The sequence below is a fragment of the Rhipicephalus microplus genome, chromosome X (genome assembly GCF_043290135.1).
Source record: "Rhipicephalus microplus isolate Deutch F79 chromosome X, USDA_Rmic, whole genome shotgun sequence".
NCBI classification, from domain to species: Eukaryota; Metazoa; Arthropoda; class Arachnida; order Ixodida; family Ixodidae; genus Rhipicephalus; species Rhipicephalus microplus.
Window position 1 is genome coordinate 511,895,973 of NC_134710.1, and position 22,307 is coordinate 511,918,279.

At 51.6% G+C, this 22,307-nt stretch overlaps 1 protein-coding gene across 1 annotated transcript; it reads left to right on the forward strand.

Moving 5' to 3' along the window:
- The first annotated feature begins 1,529 nt into the window (after positions 1-1,529).
- On the forward strand, positions 1,530-17,418 carry LOC142776780 (protein argonaute-4-like). The gene is made up of 7 exons (XM_075881139.1): positions 1,530-2,092; positions 10,146-10,949; positions 11,489-12,051; positions 13,625-14,294; positions 14,695-14,922; positions 15,558-15,895; positions 17,320-17,418. Exons 1-6 carry the CDS (start codon positions 1,913-1,915, stop codon positions 15,867-15,869), a joined length of 2,757 nt encoding a protein of 918 aa, XP_075737254.1. The 5' UTR covers positions 1,530-1,912; the 3' UTR covers positions 15,870-15,895; positions 17,320-17,418.
- Positions 17,419-22,307: the final 4,889 nt, after the last annotated feature.

Here is a 22,307-nt window from a genome sequence, read left to right on the forward strand (position 1 = left end):
GCCCTCCCTTCAGCCGAAGGCTTTTTACCTATACTACCCAAAGAAGAGGACACTGGCCGCACTGATAACCAATTATTTGTCGGTTACGTTTGTCTATCAAAGACGGTGCCAGCGGGGGTGACGGGGGGGGGGGTAGAGGAAGGACTGGGGCTTCCCAAAGTTCTGCCGGCTTCTGGCCCCTCCCCCCCCCCCAAAGAGCAAGCAAACCTCTCGACCCAGGGTACCCTACAAACCAAAACGAAATCCTGGAGCCGACCCTGTCACCTATCTTTGTTATTAACGTAATTATGGTGTCTTTTTACTTCCAGAGCCCGCAAAGCAATATAATGCCGACTGTGCAGTGCTGATGGTGATAGAACTCGATCAGGATAAAATTTCCCAACACTCACTGGCTCCTGTCTGCAGCTTGCGTAACACAGCCGATCGCGATAGTGAAATTAGTCTCGATCGTGACCAGTGACGCCGGTATAAGTAATAGATGCTTGTGGAGGAAAGGCCGAGCTGCCATCCCATTGCGAAGCAATGGGGATGGCGGTATTACGATGTGGTGCAGCTGCTGGAGGAACACAAACAAGTGCTAGTGACACCACAGCACAAATAGATAAAAAAATAGCTCGGGCCCTGTGGGAATCCCGAAAAGTAAACATGCGCGGGGGTCGTAAGACACTGAGCCAGAGGAACGGATGAGAAGCTTTCGTGTACATTCTTGCCGCAGCCGGGATTAACCTGCTCAGCATCGCGTGTAATCGAGGAGCATTGGGAGCATAAACGGAGAGTTTTCATATTCCCGGTGGGAACGGGGCGTATTTCCATAGATAGATAGGTAGATAGATACATAGATAGATAGATAAAGCGGGAAAGGGAGAAAAACCTATTCAAAGTATCAAACCGGTGATAGATATCCGTTAAATAAAAAATCATTTTTTTGATGCCTACGTATAAATCCCGTACCTCTTTTGCACAACAGCCGACCAAATGCCCCAATTTTCGTCATCCTGCGACTTCGTCCTCAAAGGGACCACTGCGCCAGGCTACCTTTTTATCGATACTCTACAATTCCGATTTCAGTATCATGAAAGGAAAAGGAACGGGCATAAAAAGTTCCCTCTAGAATACCTTCACGACAGGGTGGCCAACAGTGCTGTTGCGTAGGATAAAAGCCTAAGCCAAAGTCTGAAAATATACCCCGGGCGCATGCGAGGGGGTGGCGGGGATGGGGCTTTGCTTTTCATGATGCAGCCCGGTGGATGCCCGACCTCCAAGCCCCCCTCCCGTACTCTCCGCCAATTACTGGGAAAGAGGCCGTAGGGCTGCAGTGGACGTAGGTGCCAACCTTATTTTTAAAAGTTTGGCCACTCACACGCCACGCGGAATCGTTATGACGTAGATTAAAGCTAAGAAACACACAACTCGCAGTTCACAGCCGCGCTTGTGAAAGTTTGCACGTATTCTTATAAGATTTCAGTGTCCAACTTTTTTTCTGCCTTTAAGTGCGATGACTTCATGAGTGGAAAAACAATTGGTGTTTCTTGCAGTGGCTGCGGAGTGCACCGCCTCCGAGCTTCGCACCGTGGGGCGACCGGCGGTCGTCTCGGTGGCAGAAGCCACCAACGGCCAGGTCCCCCACGCCAACGGCCAGGTCCCCCACGGCAACGGCCAGGTTCACCACGCCAATGGCCAGGTCCCCCACGCCAACGGCCAGGTCCCCCACGACAACGGACGGCTCCCCAACGCCAACGGACGGGTCCCCCACGCCAACGGACAGGTCCACTACGCTAACGGCGCCCCCACTCAGCCATCGTTCGCACAAGTCATCTCGAAAAAGGTCGGCGTCGCGGCGGCAGTGCCGCCGTTCTAAGCGCAGCTCCAGCCTAACGCCACGGCTGCTGCTATTGTGCCGCCTACACTGGCCATGAACGGCGTGACCCACGGCGTTGTCGTTGGCGCCACAGCCAACGGGCCCTGCTGCGTGCCTCCCACTGAGGAGGGGTCGATACATGACTCCCCGCCACTGCCCCAGGTGCCCGGTGACATGCTCCCAAATGGCATATGCGGACCCAGGCAGAGGTCCAGCGACGAGCTCCGCCTACAAGTGAGCATAGTTTTGTAATAGTTATGCCCAGAAAGAAGTCTGCCGCTGGTGAAACTGCAAGTGCATTGAGAGTTGTAGAACAGCGCTACGCAAAGCTTTGCATTCGCGTCGCAAGCTACAGATGAGAATAGATTAACCACACGAGCTCCGTCTACAGGTAAGTATAGTTTCGTAATAGTACTGTAGCAAAGGAACTCTAATCTTATTAGATAGTTCTAAGAACAACGCAATGTATTGCGCTTGCGCTGCGTCGCATACAATCATCTCGTGTAGGCTCCCGTTCTGTGACAAAGGCTAAAACTACGCCCGCAAGCTTTGCGTACGGTATTCTATAGCTCTCAACTGCGATCTTATTTTGTGCACCAAAATTTAATGGGATGGGAAAGAAAGTAAGAATTGCCCTAATGCCTAAGTATTGAAACTAACCAAAAACTTTTTCTTCTCGTAGCGTGAAACCAAATAACGTGTCCTCAATCGGATATCTTTAAGATAGTGCGGACCATCGAGGATTAGGAAAAGCTAACCAATGCGTATTGTATGCACCCCGAGATTTATATTGTAAGCACCCATCGCGACACGCTAAGCCTACGAAATTGGTTTAGCGTGGCTCTCAAAGACGCGGTGCCGAATCAGCACGCACTCTGTGTGTTGAAGCTTAAGGACATGAATCTAAAGCAAATAGAAGCGCAGCTGCTTGATAAATTTTATGTGGGCGACAACTCCTTGCGGCAGTAAAGCCATGTTTTTCGCACTCAATGATGGTTATTCGGTGGTGCCGTTGAGCCTTTGTAACTTAGAGATGAAAACTTCATCCGTACGAGAAACAATTGCGTAATTTCTTCCGCCATTTGCAGCTTACCATACCCGAAAGGGAGAATTATTTTTCCGGTATCATAGAGTCACATTAAATTGGGCCAAAATCACTAGGCAGCTCGCAGTTCCAAAACGCAAGAAAGCCTTCAAGTAAAATTCTTCTGAGATGACCACTTCTAAAGTTCGTGAGGACACACAACGGGTTCAGAACGTGGGCGCTACTTTTGGATTCGCAAGAATCTGCGCTCGACAATCGCACATAGCGTTGACTTTCTGCCGGAACTTGTGAGCGCTTTTATCGGGACGAGAGATGAGAAATTGCTGATCGCACCGTGCAATAAATGTCCGCTTGAACTGTGAGAATTTTGAAAATTTGTGCGGTGGTGAACTCGTGAGGCAATAAGATCCTTTAAAGAGTCCGTTTTATGGCTTCTTGAAAAGGTTTTGCGGGACCCCTTTAAGGGAGTTCACTGCCTGGCGAATATATCGCTACAAAAACTGTCTTTTAAGTGTCTTACCAAGATTTGTTGTGTGCTGCCATTGCTTTCTCTACGCTCGTCCCGACTAAGGTCACTAGATTTTCCTTCTTCGGGTATAAGTACTGAAAACCATCGATCAAAGCTATCGATGAACGTCGCTGGCTAACGCTCGTTTTCGGCAGTCATGTTCGTCCTAACGCTTTGGTAGCACCCGGCTTAGGAGTGCATCGCTCAATAACGATGGCGGTTCGGACTGGAGGTGAAAGGTGTGTTGCGTCCGCTGAAAGATGCCTGGCAAATGCACTTAGACATTCAGTGTAAATCTTCCAAGTTATGAAGAAAATGGAGGCCTACACCGGCTGCGCGATCAACGGCAATTAGTCCCGATTATCGTTCCAGAAGCAAAATGTTGCCGGTAGGAACCTAAGCATGAAGGGATAGCGGGGGGCAAGTAAGTTATGTTACGCCCACGCCCTGTTTATAATGTAGTGCCATGCGCGTTGGCAGGACAGGGTTGGTGAAAAAGGGAAACTTGTCCCCCCTCAAGCCTGTGGGGTCCCCGCGAGGCGAACGAGCGCATCGCCACGGCACGCTCTTGGAGTGAACGGACGCCGCAGACGCGGTCGGTTCAAAGCACCCAACATGCACACATTTATTAACTAATTTAGACGACGATATTGATGAACACGCTACCATACAAACAACATAATGCAGTGACACACTAAACACACAATAACATGATAAACACACACTAACACATACTCAAGGCAGCGTCGCCAACGCCAGACTTTCCACGTGGGACCCCGGCGAGAAGCCCGCGGTGCCGAGCACCGGGAACCCACGCTACAGACAACCGTTGGCGGCAGCCGCCACGCGCAAAAGAGGCTCGCTCAACTCTCGCCCACCACCAAGGCCCGCATTCCGCCAGGGGCCACCGCCGGCGCTACCACTCTACCAACAGCGGTACTCACAGCGAAACAACGTCATCTATCGCCCGGCGGTGGTCACCACCGAAATAAAGCCTTGGGGCGAGACACGTGCGCCACGCGGCGCAGACAACTTTACAGGGGGGGGGGGGGGGGTGTCAGCACGCCCACATTCCCCCAACTTTAAATCAAACCATATCCCGAAATCAAAAATTAGCTACACAAGCTTTAACAAAAAAAATGATATCGCACGACCATAATGTCCTTGCACCACGACACCACCACTGGTCGACACTGCTGCACTGTCCGGCTAGGTTTGACCTCAGTACCATCCCCGCAACAGCAACGTTGCCGTCGGCGCGACGATCCGTCGCTAGTGCCAACACGTCTTCCAATTGCGACCAGCACTCGCCCGGGCGCCGGACTGCAGGCAGTTGCGCAGATCCCAGACATCTCCATCGCCCGACCTCAGGACCGCATTCCTGGCCAGCGACGCTGAAATTGTGCAGGACAGCCGGCCGTGGATGACATCCCTCCCCGCTGAATACATCAATAACAACAACAAAATTGAAAGAAAACAATCGAGCAGGTCCTCGGGAAGGGAGCTTCGAGCTTTTCGTCCACGTGGTACGTTGGTCAGTACTGCTAGCTAATACATCGGTGGCAGCCGAGACGCCCATCAAAATAAAACAAAAATCACTTTTCCTAACTCGTGCTCACAAGAAAAAAAAAGTGAGGGAAGCAGAGCGCAACACCTCAACGCCACGATTCACCTAGTTGTGCCACGTGCGACAGGCGGCTGCGCAGAGCATTAGGCCTAATGAGTCGTTCGGCAACAACCGGCATCCACCCAGCACCCAGCCTAGGCGCAGAAGAGGCAGCCGTGAGGAGACGTCCACTCTGTGAAGTTGCCCTATCGCTCGCCACACACAGCAGCTTACCGAGCGATCGGCGTCCACCGCCTCGGGCGGTGTCACGACGCCTCGGCCTCGAGCCGCAATACCAGACAGCAACGACGCCCGGCTCCCTGAGCTCAAAGATATAGAAGAAGCTATTTACAGAAATTCGGACCACCCACGAGGCTTCCGTACTCACTCGCTTCGGGCCTGGCCTACAAACCACGTGCTCTAGTCCTTGCTCACCCCAGGATGCGGACCGCATGGCTCCCGTCCTAATTCAACAACGTTTTTGAAAACTAACAACAACACAATATATCAACACTTGCGAGCAAAAAAAATAAATAGAAAGTCAACCTGCCGACAAATTCCAACACGTTACAAAACCAATCTCCTCGCTTCTCAACAAAGCACACCACCGACGCTAGCAAAGAAGCCCCCCTCAGCCTACTCTACTCCGGCTCTAACAAAATCCCTGTATCGAACCGCAAAAACTGTCATCCGATACTCCAAGAGCTCCACGTTGGGCAGCCGGTGTGGGGTCTCCGCGAGGTGAACGAGCGCATCGCCACGCCACGCTCTTGGAGTGAACGGACACCGCAGACGCGGTCGGTACAGCACCCAACATGCTTACATTTATTAACTAATTTAGACAACGATATCGTCCGCCGAATATACATCAATTTTGATTAGCACGTTACCATACAAACAACATAACGCAGTGACACACTAAACACACAATAACATGATAAACACACACTAACACATACCCAAGGTGGCATCGCCAACGCCTGACTTTCCACGTGGGACCCCGGCGCGAAGCCCGCGTTTCCGAGCACCGGGGACCCACGGTACAGGCAACCGTTCGCGGCAGCCGCCACGCGCAGAAGAGGCTCGCTCAACTATCGCCCACCACCAAGGCCTGCCTTCCGCCAGGGGCCACCGCCGGCGCTACCACTCTACCAACAGTGGTACTCAAAGCGAACACAACGCCATTTACCGCCCGGCGGTGGTCACCACCGAAATAAAGCCTTGGGGCGAGACACGTGTGCCACGCGGCGCAGAAAACTTTACAGGGGGGGGGGGGTGTCAGCACGCCCACATTCCCCCAACTTTAAATTAAACCATACCCCGAAATCAAAAATTAGCTACACAAGCTTTAACAAAAAAAATGATATCGCACGACCATAATGTCCTTGCACCACGACACCACCACTGGTCGACACTGCGGCACTGTCCGGCTAGGTTTGACCTCAGTACCATCCCCGCAACAGCAACGTTGCCGTCGGCGCGACGATCCGTCGCTAGTGCCAACACGTCTTCCAATTGCGACCAGCACTCACCTGGGCGCCGGACTGCAGGCAGTTGCGCAGGTCCCAGGCATCTCCATCGCCCGACCTCAGGACCGCATTCCTGGCCAGCGACGCTGAAATTGTGCAGGACAGCCGGCCGTGGATGACATCCCTCCCCGCTGAATACATCAATAACAACAAAATTGAAAGAAAACAATCGAGCAGGTCCTCGGGAAGGGAGCTTCGAGCTTTTCGTCCACGTGGTACGTTGGTCAGTACTGCTAGCTAATACATCGGTGGCAGCCGAGACGCCCATCAAAATAAAACAAAAATCACTTTTCCTAACTCGTGCTCACAAGAAAAAAAAAGTGAGGGAAGCAGAGCGCAACACCTCAACGCCACGATTCACCTAGTTGTGCCACGTGCGACAGGCGGCTGCGCAGAGCATTAGGCCTAATCAGTCGCTCGGCAACAACCGGCATCCACCCAGCACCCAGCCTAGGCGCAGAAGAGACAGCCGTGAGGAGACGTCCACTCTGTGAAGTTGCCCTATCGCTCGCCACACACAGCAGCTTACCGAGCGATCGGCGTCCACCGCCCCGGGCGGTGTCACGACGCCTCGGCCTCGAGCCGCAATAAAAGACAGCAACGACGCCCGGCTCCCTGAGCCCAAAGATATAGAAGAAGCTATTTACAGAAATTCGGACCACCCACGAGGCTTCCGTACTCACTCGCTTCGGGCCTGGCCTACAAACCACGTGCTCTAGTCCTTGCTCACCCCAGGATGCGGACCGCATGGCTCCCGTCCTAATTCAACAACGTTTTTGAAAACTAACAACAACACAATATATCAACACTTGCGAGCAAAAAAATAAATAGAAAGTCAACCTGCCGACAAATTCCAACACGTTACAAAACCAATCTCCTCGCTTCTCAACAAAGCACACCACCGACGCTAGCAAAGAAGCCCCCCTCAGCCTACTCTACTCCGGCTCTAACAAAATCCCTGTATCGAACCGCAAAAACTGTCATCCGATACTCCAAGAGCTCCACGTTGGGCAGCCGGTGTGGGGTCTCCGCGAGGTGAACGAGCGCATCGCCACGCCACGCTCTTGGAGTGAACGGACACCGCAGACGCGGTCGGTACAGCACCCAACATGCATACATTTATTAACTAATTTAGACAACGATATCGTCCGCCGAATATACATCAATTTTGATTAGCACGTTACCATACAAACAACATAACGCAGTGACACACTAAACACATAATAACATGATAAACACACACTAACACATACCCAAGGTGGCATCGCCAAAGCCTGACTTTCCACGTGGGACCCCGGCGCGAAGCCCGCGTTTCCGAGCACCGGGGACCCACGCTACAGACAACCGTTCGCGGCAGCCGCCACGCGCAGAAGAGGCTCGCTCAACTATCGCCCACCACCAAGGCCTGCCTTCCGCCAGGGGCCACCGCCGGCGCTACCACTCTACCAACAGTGGTACTCAAAGCGAACACAACGCCATTTATCGCCCGGCGGTGGTCACCACCGAAATAAAGCCTTGGGGCGAGACACGTGTGCCACGCGGCGCAGAAAACTTTACAGGGGGGGGGGTGTCAGCACGCCCACATTCCCCCAACTTTAAAGCAAACCATATCCCGAAATCAAAAATTAGCTACACAAGCTTTAACAAAAAAATGATATCGCACGACCATAATGTCCTTGCACCATGACACCACCACTGGTCGACACTGCTGCACTGTCCGGCTAGGTTTGACCTCAGTACCATCCCCGCAACTGCAACGTTGCCGTCGGCGCGACGATCCGTCGCTAGTGCCAACACGTCTTCCAATTGCGACCAGCACTCGCCCGGGCGCCGGACTGCAGGCAGTTGCGCAGGTCCCAGGCATCTCCATCGCCCGACCTCAGGACCGCATTCCTGGCCAGCGACGCTGAAATTGTGCAGGATAGCCGGCCGTGGATGACATCCCTCCCCGCTGAATACATCAATAACAACAAAATTGAAAGAAAACAATTGAGCAGGTCCTCGGGAAGGGAGCTTCGAGCTTTTCGTCCACGTGGTACGTTGGTCAGTACTGCTAGCTAATACATCTGTGGCAGCCGAGACGCCCATCAAAATAAAACAAAAATCACTTTTCCTAACTCGTGCTCACAAGAAAAAAAAAGTGAGGGAAGCAGAGCGCAACACCTCAACGCCACGATTCACCTAGTTGTGCCACGTGCGACAGGCGGCTGCGCAGAGCATTAGGCCTAATCAGTCGCTCGGCAACAACCGGCATCCACCCAGCACCCAGCCTAGGCGCAGAAGAGGCAGCCGCGAGGAGACGTCCACTCTGTGAAGTTGCCCTATCGCTCGCCACACACAGCAGCTTACCGAGCGATCGGCGTCCACCGCCCCGGGCGGTGTCACGACGCCTCGGCCTCGAGCCGCAATACCAGACAGCAACGACGCCCGGCTCCCTGAGCCCAAAGATATAGAAGAAGCTATTTACAGAAATTCGGACCACCCACGAGGCTTCCGTACTCACTCGCTTCGGGCCTGGCCTACAAACCACGTGCTCTAGTCCTTGCTCACCCCAGGATGCGGACCGCATGGCTTCCGTCCTAATTCAACAACGTTTTTGAAAACTAACAACAACACAATATATCAACACTTGCGAGCAAAAAAAATAAATAGAAAGTCAACCTGCCGACAAATTCCAACACGTTACAAAACCAATCTCCTCGCTTCTCAACAAAGCACACCACCGACGCTAGCAAAGAAGCCCCCCTCAGCCTACTCTACTCCGGCTCTAACAAAGTCCCTGTATCGAACCGCAAAAACTGTCATCCGATACTCCAAGAGCTCCACGTTGGGCAGCCGGTGTGGGGTCTCCGCGAGGTGAACGAGCGCATCGCCACGCCACGCTCTTGGAGTGAACGGACACCGCAGACGCGGTCGGTACAGCACCCAACATGCATACATTTATTAACTAATTTAGACAACAATATCGTCCGCCGAATATACATCAATTTTGATTAGCACGTTACCATACAAACAACATAACGCAGTGACACACTAAACACACAATAACATGATAAACACACACTAACACATACCGAAGGTGGCATCGCCAACGCCTGACTTTCCACGTGGGACCCCGGCGCGAAGCCCGCGTTTCCGAGCACCGGGGATCCACGCTACAGACAACCGTTCGCGGCAGCCGCCACGCGCAGAAGAGGCTCGCTCAACTATCGCCCACCACCAAGGCCTGCCTTCCGCCAGGGGCCACCGCCGGCGCTACCACTCTACCAACAGTGGTACTCAAAGCGAACACAACGCCATTTATCGCCCGGCGGTGGTCACCACCGAAATAAAGCCTTGGGGCGAGACACGTGTGCCACGCGGCGCAGAAACCTTTACATGGGGGGGGGGGATGTCAGCACCCCCACAAGCCTCACCCAGCACTTGCCCTCACGCAAGATCCCCTCCACCATCTGATATGCTGACTGGATTGCACCCCCCCCCCCCCACGAGAATATCCTGTCGGCGACCACGTGCACTGCTCGCTTATTTGCAAAGTAATCGTATGCATGCCGGTCACTACAAACTTCCGTCGCTCCCGTCGTCGGACAATCCCGCAGGAGATCCAGAAGACACTACCGTCCCACTTCCCGCGTCGACCCGCCCAGGGAAAGCTCGGCCGCCCCATCCAGCTCATGGCCAACCACTTTTCCGTCGAGATTCCGGCGGGCAACGTGTATCACTATGACGTGGAGATCTTCTCCGAGAACAACAAAGAGGCGAAGATACCCGAGAAGCGCAAGTACCGCTGCATTAGCACAAAGATCAATAGACTTGTCATCGAACAGCTAGTCAAGAAGTACCGTCTAGACTTGAGCAACTGCGTGCCGGCATTTGACGGCCGAAAGAACCTGTACACGCGTCGGGAGCTCAAGTTTCGCGAGCGGAACTTCGCGGTAGAGCTCGAGGAAGACCAGAGGGTGCAGAAGTTTGTCGTCAAGATCCAGTACGCGGCCACCGTGAACCTGGACGCCCTGCACGCAGTCTTCGTGAACAAGGTCAACACTGTCCCGCAGGAGGTCCTGCAAGCCGTCGACATTGTCCTGCGTCACGGCCCTTCCATCAGATTGACTCCCGTCGGCCGGTCCTTCTTCAAGCCACCGCTTCCGAACCAGGCGCACTCTCTGGGCGGCGGTCGCGAAGTGTGGTTCGGCTACTACACCAGCGTGCGACCGGCTCAGTGGAAGCCCATGCTGAACGTGGACATGTCGGCCACCGCGTTCTACGAGCCGCAGCCGGTCATATCGTTCATGTGCAAGATCTTGAGCGACGGACGCCGCGAGATGACCGCGGCCGACTTCCGCGACCTCCGGGACTTTCAGAATGTTCGGCTCAACAAGGAACTCAAGGGTCTGCGTATCAAGGTGAGTACACCGCTGTATTAATGGAGCTTGTGGGTGGTCAAGGAGATTTTGACCCCACTGTCGTGTTTTCTCCCATTTTCGAGGTAGATATCGAGTAGATGTGTAAATAACAGAAGCATAATGACGAATGGTTATTGATGAATGGGTATAGACGGATATCCAAAGCCTCAGAGGAACTGGGATATCCTACGAATATGCTTTTACAATATGTAGAAATGGTACCTACGAGCTTTGCTTTTTCCAGTGGCAGTATGCAGAATCTACAGTTGTTACGGAATTTAAAAAAAGACTTAAGATTTCTTGTAGGCAGATGTCGGTGAAAATGCTGTAGAGCAAGGTCTAGCTATGTAATGGCAACTTGACGCCACTATATTCCAGCTATTTGACCAACATTCGTGACGTCGTCAGCGACTCTGCTTAAATTCTTTGAAAGCGTGATTTTGGCATGATTGTTTTCAAGCCCATAAACAAAAATAACCAGCATGGCGACATGGTGTGGTCCCCTTTTGCGTTTCTTGTACTCAATTACTACTCATTAGGTGACCCACCTGCCCTACCCTCGGAAGTACAAGGTAGTGCGGGTCACCAAGGAGCCCGCCAAGAGGCTGTTATTCGACATGGAGGACGGCTCCCGTTGCTCGGTGGCCGACTATTTCCAGAACCGCTATGGCCGCCTAGTTTATCCGAACCTGCCCTGCATTCAGGTCGGAAACCTCGCGCACCCCGTCTACCTGCCCCTCGAGGTGTGCGAAATCGTCGAAGGCCAGCACTGCCGGAAGAAATTGGACGAGAACCAGACCTCGGAGATGATCAAGCGAACCGCTCAGCCTCCGGCCAAGCGCTTCAACGAGATTCGGCAGTCCGTCCGGGACCTGGTCGGCAGTAACGACCAGTGCCTGCGCGAGTTCAACAATAAGATCAGCACCGAGCAGACTCAGCTGAAAGGACGGGTGCTCGAGCCGCCTTCCCTGGTATTCGAGAACAACGCTGTGACCAAGCCTCGTGAGGGCACATGGGATCTACGCGGCAAACACTTCTTCAAGGCGGCCTCACTGACGCGCTGGACGCTGCTCAACCTGAGCCGCTTTGCTCAGCGGGACAGGTAGGTTTCTTTGTAGTTTTCCTTTACCTTAAAAGCTCACTTGCAATTGCGAGCATACGGAAGTGGTTCAAAATCTGCCGCATACTTCCCTCAGCCTGCCCAGTCATGATGACATTAGCTCATCGAAGGTTCCATTTTTTAAAAGACGATAGTCTTTCTTGGGGACCTCCGACAGAAAAATTTTAATGTCTGTCTGTCTGTCTGTCTGTCTGTCTGTCTGTCTGTCCGTCTCTCTGCCTGCCTGCCTGCCTGTCTGTCTGTACAATTGTCTGTTTGTGCGCCCTTAATGATACCTCAAACGGCACCAAACGGCCAACCACATCCGCAGTGTCCACAAATATTGCTCAAGCTTTAACGTTCATAGTTATGCGATTGTCATATAAGAAGTATTTATTGCGCATATCTGAGGAGCCATAACGACTTGTCAATGTTTTGTATGTCTGCCTTTATACTAGAAGAGGCACACACGTCACTCTAAAGACTGTAGCGTTTATCGCGCTGTGCTGACAGTGCAATGTGATGCTCAAAAGGGTGTTTCCAACGCTTTGCTACGACGACACGATGGAGGCACCTACCCGTTGCTTTGCGTTCTACACCTTATCACTACGGAGACTGGCGCGCATATTTCTCCACGGGCGCGCATGCCTTCGTTTTTGAAGATAACTGCCTCGTGTCTAATGTGCCTCGATGTGCTCGTTCGCCTTCGCTACACGCTCGAGGCACTCTAACGCAGCGCCTCCAGAATACCATTCACTGATTTTCTTGCGCAGAACATCAAATAAACGTTTTGTGCACTCTTACCAGGTGCATGACTATCGTCCTTTGACGACATTTGCAGTTTAACATGCAGATTCCGCCCATTTTTATAAAGGCGAATTTTCACACACATCTGTAATTCAAGTCCTGGCGAGGACGGCAACTCACAGACGTCTGCAAGACTTGGTTAGGTCATTTTAAATGGAATTATCTACGCAGCAGGGCTGGGCAGTACCTCAATGCAAGTTCGGTGGAGGATAGCATGTTGGAGGCCCGCTGGTCCATGACTATGCAATGGTGGTGAATGGCACTAACACTGTATATGTGGTAAAAGTGTTTGGTGCTGCTGACGGCGGAAGTGCCAGATACGATGTCGTCGGCTTCTGCCGATTTCTCGCTGCCACTCGTAGCCGGTGCACGCTTCAAAACTCCCAGTTGACCCGGGGGAGGTGTTGCAGCACTCTGTCTGTACCGATGGTATTGCTCTTCTCCGGCATGTGAAATATTCTTTCGCGAATCTTGTGTTGAAATGAAACCACTGCTGTCTGACAACCATATGAAGAGGAATCAAGCAAGGGTGGCATTTTCGGCTAGTTCTCTAATTGTTCTAGTAGCCAAAATCATGGCAGGAAACTTCCACTAGCTAGAGGGAGTGACCCGCCACCCAATCCTGGGATAAATCCCCCATCGATCCGTGCAGTCTAGCTAACTTTTTCATTGTTCTGGAAGCCGAAATCATGGCAAGTAATTGCCCTCTAGCTAAGGAGGCTTTGAACCACCGCCCAATCATGGGATACATCCCCATCTATCTGTGCAGTCTGGACAATTTTGTCAAGTTGCTGGTGCGTACGGGCAACGAGCTCGGCATGCACATCGAGCAGCCGGTGGACATCAGCTCGTCCGACACGAACCGCAAGCCGATCCGCACCACGCTGCTTGAGGAGCAGCGCAAGGTCCCCAACATCGAGATGGTCATCATCGTCCTGACCAAGAGCGCGAACTACGCCGAGATCAAGCAGGTGGCCGAGACAGAGATCGGCCTGCGCACCCAGTGTGTCATGGACAACAACCTCGTCAAGAAGTGCAACCCGGCGCTGGTCACCAACCTGTGCCAGAAGGTGAACGCCAAGCTGGGCGGCACCAACAACAGCCTCCTGTCCCAGGAGAAGCCGGCTATCTTCCTGAAGCCCATCATCATTATCGGTGCAGACGTCACTCACCCGGCGCCCGGGGACAAGCACCGCCCCTCCATCGCCGCCTGCGTCGGCAGCCTGGACTCGATCCCTTCCAGGTTCCACTCTTCTATTCGGGTCCAGATGGAGGACTTGACGGCCACGTCTCGGGTGGAGATAATCAGAGACCTGAAGGACATGATGAAGGAACTGCTCAAGGCCTTTTACCGGGCCACAAAACACAAGCCTGAGCGCATCATCTTCTATCGGGACGGAGTGAGCGAGGAACAGTTCATGGAGGTCCGCAACCGGGAGGTGAGCGCGCGTGGCTGTGGCCGCCTGAAACAATGCTCGTTGGTACTTTTCGCATCGTAATCAACATGGCTGCAGCTGGCCCATTACATAATTTACTGTGTAACTCGTAATAAGGCTGCCACATGCATGATACTTATGCCTGCACGGTGCTCGTGCTTCTATTTGCTTTCTTGCACGCCTGTTTGGTCTCATGCCCTCGTTTCGTAATCGATACGGCTGTCGTCGGCGTCATGCCAGGGCCTGATCTTTGTAATTGATATGGCTGCTGTTTGCTCTGCAGTGTAATCAGAATGACTTCGGTCTTTTAACCATCTAGCCCGGGAAACAAACCCTCATTTTCCCACCTTTCTGTCGGCCATTCACAGCCCTGTCTGTCGTCCCTCTCTGTGCGTAACCTCAGGTGAGCGCCATCCGGCTTGCCTGCCAGGAGATGTCTCCCAATGAGACGTACGAGCCGGCCCTTACTTTCATCGTCGTGCAGAAGCGACACCACACCAGGTTCATGCCCGCCAACGACCGTGACGGTGTCGGCAAGTGCAAAAACGTCCCGCCCGGCACCACCGTCGACTCCGTGGTCACTCACCCGCTGGACTTCGATTTTTTCTTGTGCAGCCACTTCGGCATACAGGTATACGAGCGCGATCATCAGTGCGCATAGTCCCACGCAGTAAGAAAATGATATACCGTATACAATAATCGCTACAGTTGTGGTTAGGCCCTCCGTCGTAGCTAAGCTGCCTCTAAGGTGTCGCGCTGCAAACTCCAAGGCTCCAATACGATAATGGGCAAAACGATTCCCGGCCAAGGTCACGCAATTTAGCTCACTTTAAAGAACCCCAGGTTCACGCCCCACAACGTACCTCGTGCTGTTAGTCTCCCAATTACCGCCGTTTTATTAGTTTTTCTTGTGATACTTCCATGCCCACTTGCTGAACGCCCAGCCATCTTGGTTTCGTTGAGGTGTAACACAATTGAGGCGCAACATCAGTACGTAACTATGAAGCAGTTCGTTTATTTCCTTTATTCATTACGCTTTGCTAAAAAAATAACACAGCTCTGCCAGTGCTCTACCGCTTCACAGAAACTTCCGTTTCTTTACATAACTGCCAGGTGGCGTCCATATCTCGTACGTGCAATCTCTCCAAACGGAAGACTGTAGTCTCTCGACGAGGACCTTTGCATCGCAGCAGGCAGACACGCGACCAACTTTTCCCAGAGTCTTTTTGCAATCTTGTCATTTCCTTTTTTTACGCACCGACGCAGGGCACGAGCAAGCCGTCCCACTACTACATCGTGTGGGACGACTCCGACTTCTCGGCGGACGACCTGCAGAAGCTCAGCTTCTACCTCTGCCACACGTACGCCCGCTGCTCGCGCAGCGTCAGCATCCCGGCTCCGGTGAACTACGCCCACCTGGCCGCGTCCCGCGCCAAGAACCACGTGATCAGCAAGGTTGACGTCTCCAGCTCGAGCAGTGACTCGTCCGGCGCCTCGGCCGACTCGATCACCACCAGCCAGTACGAGCAGGCCGTCAAGGTTCTCGACAACCTGCAGACGGCCATGTACTTCGTATGACCGTCGTCCTCGGGTTCCCGGATCAGGTTGGTGGACGCTACGATTTTTTACCCGTATTGATCATCATCATCAGCCGGCCACTGCAGGACAAACGCCTCTCCCACGTTCCGCCGGTCAACTCAGTCCTGTGCTTGATACTCCCCACTTGATATCCCAAATCTTTCTGGTCTCATCTGCCCACCTAACTTTTGTCTTTCCCTCATCCCCTTGCCTTCTCTGGGAATCCAGTTATTGACCAGTGGTTAATCCTGCCTACGCACTTTACGTGCCCGGTCTATGTTCATTTATTCTTATTTCAACTGATATCCCAGTAACCCCGGCTTATTCCCTGATCCACTATTCCCCCGTATTAGTATAGTACAATTTTCCAATCCCGAAAACGCCACTTTTGTCCACAACACGATGCTTACTAAGCGAAAAAATGTTAGGAAAAAAATCAATGAAATGAAAACGCTGCCTTTATTTTTTCTGCACTACGACGTCATGAACACTGAAGGTGTTTACTAGGTTTAATATAGCTTTCAATCGATAAAATTGAAAATTGTAATATGTCTCGCCATCGACCCGGCATACGAAGGATTGGAAAACTTCATCAAGCTAATGTCGCGAAAGCGTGAAAAATACATTTTGAAATTTTTGACTTCACCCCACCGCGGTGGTCTAGTGGATAAGGTACTCGGCTGCTGACCCGCAGGTCGCGGGATCGAATCCCGGCGGCGGCGGCTGCATTTCCAATGGAGGCGGAAATGTACGCCCGTGTGCTCAGATTTGGGTGCACGTTAAAAGAACCCCAGGTGCTCGAAATTTCCGGAGCTATCCACTACAACGTCTGTCATAATCATATGATGGTTTTGGGATGTTAAACCTCACATATCAAATTTCTGACTTCACGCACGGGGATTAATGCGCGTAATTTGAAAATAAAGCTGACGCTCCCCGATTGTTTCTTAACGATTTGGGAGCGTTCTTGCATTCAACAGCGCACCTCTTCTGAAACTGGTCGGGTCTGTAGCTCTTCGGTTCCCAGATACACCCACAGAAGGCGTCACTGCCGCGGTCGTTGATTGAGTGTGGCTATATCCACCCAGGCATACGTCTTGTCTATCAGCCTATTATTGAAGTGGCATTTCTATATCTTGGGATGAAACTTCGTCGCAATGGAGTGATAGCTACCAAGGCGAGGCTTTCCTCGGATCCCTTTTACCTCGCCAGTAGTACGGCATCGTGTGCCGAATTATTATCAGGACGTCAACGCACTTAGAAAAAAAAATCTGAAGTAAAAATTGCGATGGGAGCTGATTGACCTATATGTTTTCCTTTGAGCATTTAGTGTTATTAACAATTCGTCGACCGCCAACTGCGTTTAGCCGGCAAGATTTTTGTCACCGCCGTTTTCGCCAGAGGGTAGTTTGACTATGCATTAATTTCATGTTTTCCTGCTTCCTTTCAGGATTTTTTTTCAGAACTTCTCCGTCCGAGACGTTTATCTGGAGCCCCCCTCCTTTTTTTTCTTGAGCGTTTTGGCGGGTTTTGTTTTTGTTGTCCTTCAACAAGTCTCTTTGTTCTGTGTTAAAAATAAAAAAAGTATTCTTTTGATAATGTTCGTTCTTTGTATGCTTAGTACAATATTTTAAAGGCTACTGCACCTGCTGTCGTCTTTGTTCGTACTCCTACCTGCACTCTTGTTCCACTTGCGCCCCGCTGCGGTGGTCAAGTAGCTAAGGTGCTCGGCTGCTGACCCGCAGGTCGTGGGATCGATTTCCGGCTGCGGCGGCTGCATTTCCGATGGAGGTGCTGCTCAGATTTCGGTGCACGTTAAAGAACTTCAGGTGGTCAAAAATTCCGGAGCCCTCCACTACGGCGTCTCTCATAATTATATGGTAGTTTTGGGACGTTAAACCCCACAAATGTGTTCCACTTGCCAATCGCTCCAGGCAACGGTGCCATGTCGGGGAGATTGTGGCGTTAAAGCAGGGGCGTTGCCAAGATTACCGGGCCCGTGCCCCCACTCCGAAATTTTATTTCGCAATGGCATAGAGTGAAAAATACCTATTCAAGGAAGTGCCCCCACTAGAATAAAAAATGCACCCCCCCCATTTGCGCCGAAAAAAGTTTCTGGCTACGCCTGGCGTTCCAGTAAAAACTTCGCAAATATCTCCAGAGGTGCGGACAGTGAAAACGACAGTATGTACTTCAATTGTATCGTACATACTCTATGTACCATACCGTACGTTTTATGATCAAATTGAAGAGCCATCGACGAGTAACATTAACTAACGCTCATTTTCGGCGTCGATCATGTTCCCTATACGCTTTGCCAGCACCTGGTGAAACGAGGGCCCCACTCACTAGTGACGGAGATACTGACTAGAGGAGAAAGACTCTTCGCAATCGCTGAATGATGCGTGGCTAATGTAAAATGGCGGCAGACACTGGTTGTGTGTGAGGGGGGGAGCAGGAAAGGAGGCAGTGGTCGGTGAGAAGTAAAACTAGGGGACTACAGTTGAACTCTTATAGCTAGGAATGTTACCCCATTAGTCTCGGGGGGTGAATGGCCCGCTGCTGTGTCTGTCTGTCTGTCTGTCTGTCTGTCTGTCTGTCTGTCTGTCTGTCTGTCTGTCTGTCTGTCTGTCTGTCTGTCTGTCTGTCTGTCTGTCTGTCTGTCTGACCTGTTTGACCTGTTTGACCTGGCTCTCTGTCTGACCTGACTGTCTGACCTGTTTGACCTGACTGTCTTACCTGGCTGTCTGACCTGGCTGTCTGTCTTACCTGGCTGTCTGACCTGTCTGTCTGTCTGTCTGTCTGTCTGTCTGTCTGTACCGAGAGTTAGCGGTAGTGTCCCACTTGTGTATGAAGTCCTTCGTCCCATCCGCCAAGGATTGCACAGGACAGGCGAAGCTCTGGAATAATCAGGGGGACTGAGCATGTACGCTGTTTAAACATAGGGGGGTGTTGTCGACTCCTCCTTTCCAAGAGTACATGTTTGTCGCCTCACGAGCATTTATTTTGCAAGAATGACACACTGCGGTCAACAAAGGCTATACGGCCTTCGATATCAGCTTATGTTATCCATTAGAAACAGAGGTATTGTCTTTGTCATCAGTTTTCGCTATCCAGAGCCAGCTGTTGCTGTGGAGCCAGACTTGGATGCCACATCTAGGGCACTCCTCAAGTACGTCGTACCCTTTGGTGAGTTCTCCCCGCCACACACACCACGACGGTCAAGTGCATGGTTATGGTGTTGGTCTGCTGAGTCAAAGATCGCGGGTTCGAATCCCAACCTCCATTGCCGCATTTCAATAATTCTCAGAGCCCTGGTGCTGTGCGATGTCAGTCACAAGATGGTGAAATTTTCGAAAGCCATCCACTACGGCGTCTCTGATGATATTATCATGGCTCTGGGACATAAAACACTACCCGTCAACTGGGAAGTTTTTTATAGCGCCAAAACAAGAATCGTCATCCGGCGTGTTCGCGCTTGTTCAAGAAAACTTTGCTCTCACAAATTCCCCGTCCGGAATCGAACGCCAACTACATCACGCTGATAGCGCGCTTGTTTTCGTGCTATCTCCATGGCCCGCAAATGCTGGGCACATGCAGATAACACGAAGACGGGCACGCGAGATCGATGACGATAATCGTTGCTGGCTAAGAAGACTATACTAATGTTACGGTAGTGCTCTGTTTTTCGAGCGAAAGAAACTCGAGAAGAAGCTGCAGTTGTGCTTGTCCGTATTGCTGTCTGACAACATTAGTTTGACCACAGTAAGCCGTTGTGGGAAGCAGAGGCTGGGCTCTGTTTGAGTCGTAGTTACCGATTACCGGTTCCTCCCGTTTATGCTATGTCGAAATTCGCGTGGACGTGTATGCTCGGTGCAACTTGTGAACATGGTGCCCGTCAGATTTCACAAACAGCGTAATACCTTCGTTGCGTCGCCACAACGAACATGGGTGGTACTACAGATTGCCTCCGCCTGCCATAATGGGAAACATCGTTGGGAAGGGACGTAAGTCTCATTAAGTATTGCGTTTTACGTATACGAGCCGCACGCAAGTCGACTTTAAACGTAACTATGAAATTGATTAAAATAGCTCAGTAACTCAGAAGTTGATGGTGCGCTCCCGTGATATAAACAAGAACAACAATAGTTAGGCACGCTCGCACGGTTATAGTTAGCAGAAACGGGCGAAGTTTGTGTTGTCGGTTCTTGTTTTGTTTTCTGTGTGTGTGCTTACGCCTACGAGCATAGCGCATAAGTTCTTCACTAGCAAGGTGACCCAAAAAAAAAAAAAACGTTCGCCGTTCCTGTCGGCATGATGTGCCACATCATGCTCAACTAGGATGAGATCCTAGCGCACAGTCTGTCACACAATATGCCGGCCCACGCGAGCGTATCAGCAAAATGTCTTCTCTTGCTAGAGCTACGCTTTTCTAATCTGCTTTGTATAATACGCAAGGCGCGATGCCCGAAGAGGGGAAAGCGTACAGTAGGAATCGGACTTGGACTTGTCTGGAGCGGTAAAGCGCGTGGATGATGCGCGTGGATGAGCTTACTCATTTCACGGCCCTGTTACCTCTTTGTCCGCGACCGAGGTGGTTGCGCCACCTATTTGCGTACTTGCGAACTGAATTTGCGGGACTCCCTTTCTCATTTCACAGTGTGGTTACCGCTTCGACCACGACCGGGGAATTCGGGAACCCGAATGGGGCATGCAGGTGTCACGCAGCTGCAGAACAGCTTCTTTGTTAAAACTATATTCTACTTCACTAAAGTTAAAAAATTTAAGGAAGCTATTCAGCAAGCCTGGGTATGGAAAGACAGCAGTGTCAGCTCAACGCGTGACTTCTTGTTGCAAGAAGATTGTTATAACAGAAAGACGCCAAAGGGACAAAAGAAGACGTGCGCCAACTTCCAACTGAGTTGGAAGATAGCGGTGGTCTTCTTTTGTTCCTTTGCTGGAAGTTAGCGGTTCTCGCGCTATTACAAACGTGATGCCACACCAACTAGCCCAAACCGCCCCGCTTCTTGCTTCGATACCACGCAAGGAATGAGACTCCAAGAATTGATGGTTCCATTGGTGCCCTATAGCCTTTGTAACGCGCTTGCTTGGCGTAGTCCAGCCGCTCACGAACGAGGTTCGAAAACCGAACACCGCAAGTACTAAAGAGTAAAGACTAGCGCACGCTGTGACGCTTCGATCACTGGACGGCACCACCGTGAACTAGTTATGGAAGTGCAGCAGGGTGAATCGAATGGACCTTTAGCTCTCTATGGATGTGCCTCCGAGAGCATGAACGTGGACAAAGCCGTCCGTTTAACAAACACGCACAAAACTTCAATTATAAACGGAAACTAAGAAACACAGGTAAACACTTAAAAAGTTTACTTCACGCGTTGAAAGACTTTTAATTAGAAGCAATGTGATTGTCCAAAACCTTTAACAACAGAGCATAGTTCGGACGCGGCTGAGCGGTGAAGCAGAGAAAATTGTAAGTTCGGTCTCGCCAATTACGCTGGCTTGACGTAGGCTCACTGGTGACAACAGGAAAACGCTGGTGGTTGAGCTACCCCGCTTCTACTGTTTTCCTTTGATCATGGCAGTTGCGGGACGGCTTTATGCTCTGCCATAGTAGAGTACCCGGTACTCTAAATCGTCACCCCTTTTTCTAACTCCCCTATGGCACACAGCTCGGGCCCGTAGCCATCAAGAAACGTTGCCCGTAGCCCGACTGCTGCTGTTAAGGGCTCGTCAGCCCTTAAGTCCGCAGGCGTTGGGCTGTCGTTCATGACCGGTGAGCTACGGTTCTCTTAGCAGAAACGCGATGGCAGGAGGCCTCGGCTGGTTGAAGTCTTCGTGGCTCGGGTCCACAACCCGACGGCCCACCTTCAGCGCCCGCTCCGGTGGCAACCTTCCACTCGTCTCGTTCCCCAAGCTCGAACTCCCGTGCTGTTCTTTGGCCTAGGCATTCTCTGGACTTCGGGTGAAGGTGCTCGGTGTATTTCACGATTGACGGTCGTCCGCGACGTCCTCTATTGGACGACCGCTCACTGATCGGGGTCCAGTCCGAGAACTTTTGTAGTTGTCTCCCAGTCCTTACTTCTCTCTATCTCTTGCGATTCCGCCTGATCTTTTTGTGAAACACTAACGAGGTGTCCCACTTTGCTGGAGACAGCAGCGGGGTTCATTTTTTCTTTAAGACGGTAGTCTTGAGGTACTTTAACGCGAAAATTTTGGTTTGTCTGATAGTGTATGTACAACGATTCAATCACCCGGCGAAAGTTTAGGCCTGTGCTAAAGACCCACTAAAATTGATCTGGTGGCATGCATTCATACTTGTGAACATTGTAAATTAAAAAGCAAATATTACGCACTTTTGAGGTGGTTGACCATAACTACAGTGGCGAGCTTCCGCGGCGGTTACCAGCAGCGCAAATG

Excerpts from the sequence above, each read along its gene's own strand:
- LOC142776780 (XM_075881139.1), top strand. The coding sequence starts at position 1,913 with ATGAACGGCGTGACCCACGGCGTTGTCGTTGGCGCCACAGCCAACGGG. Across the intron at positions 12,052-13,624 it reads CGCTTTGCTCAGCGGGACAG|TCTGGACAATTTTGTCAAGT; the intron begins GTAGGTTTCTTT and ends CTATCTGTGCAG. Across the intron at positions 14,295-14,694 it reads TGGAGGTCCGCAACCGGGAG|GTGAGCGCCATCCGGCTTGC; the intron begins GTGAGCGCGCGT and ends GCGTAACCTCAG.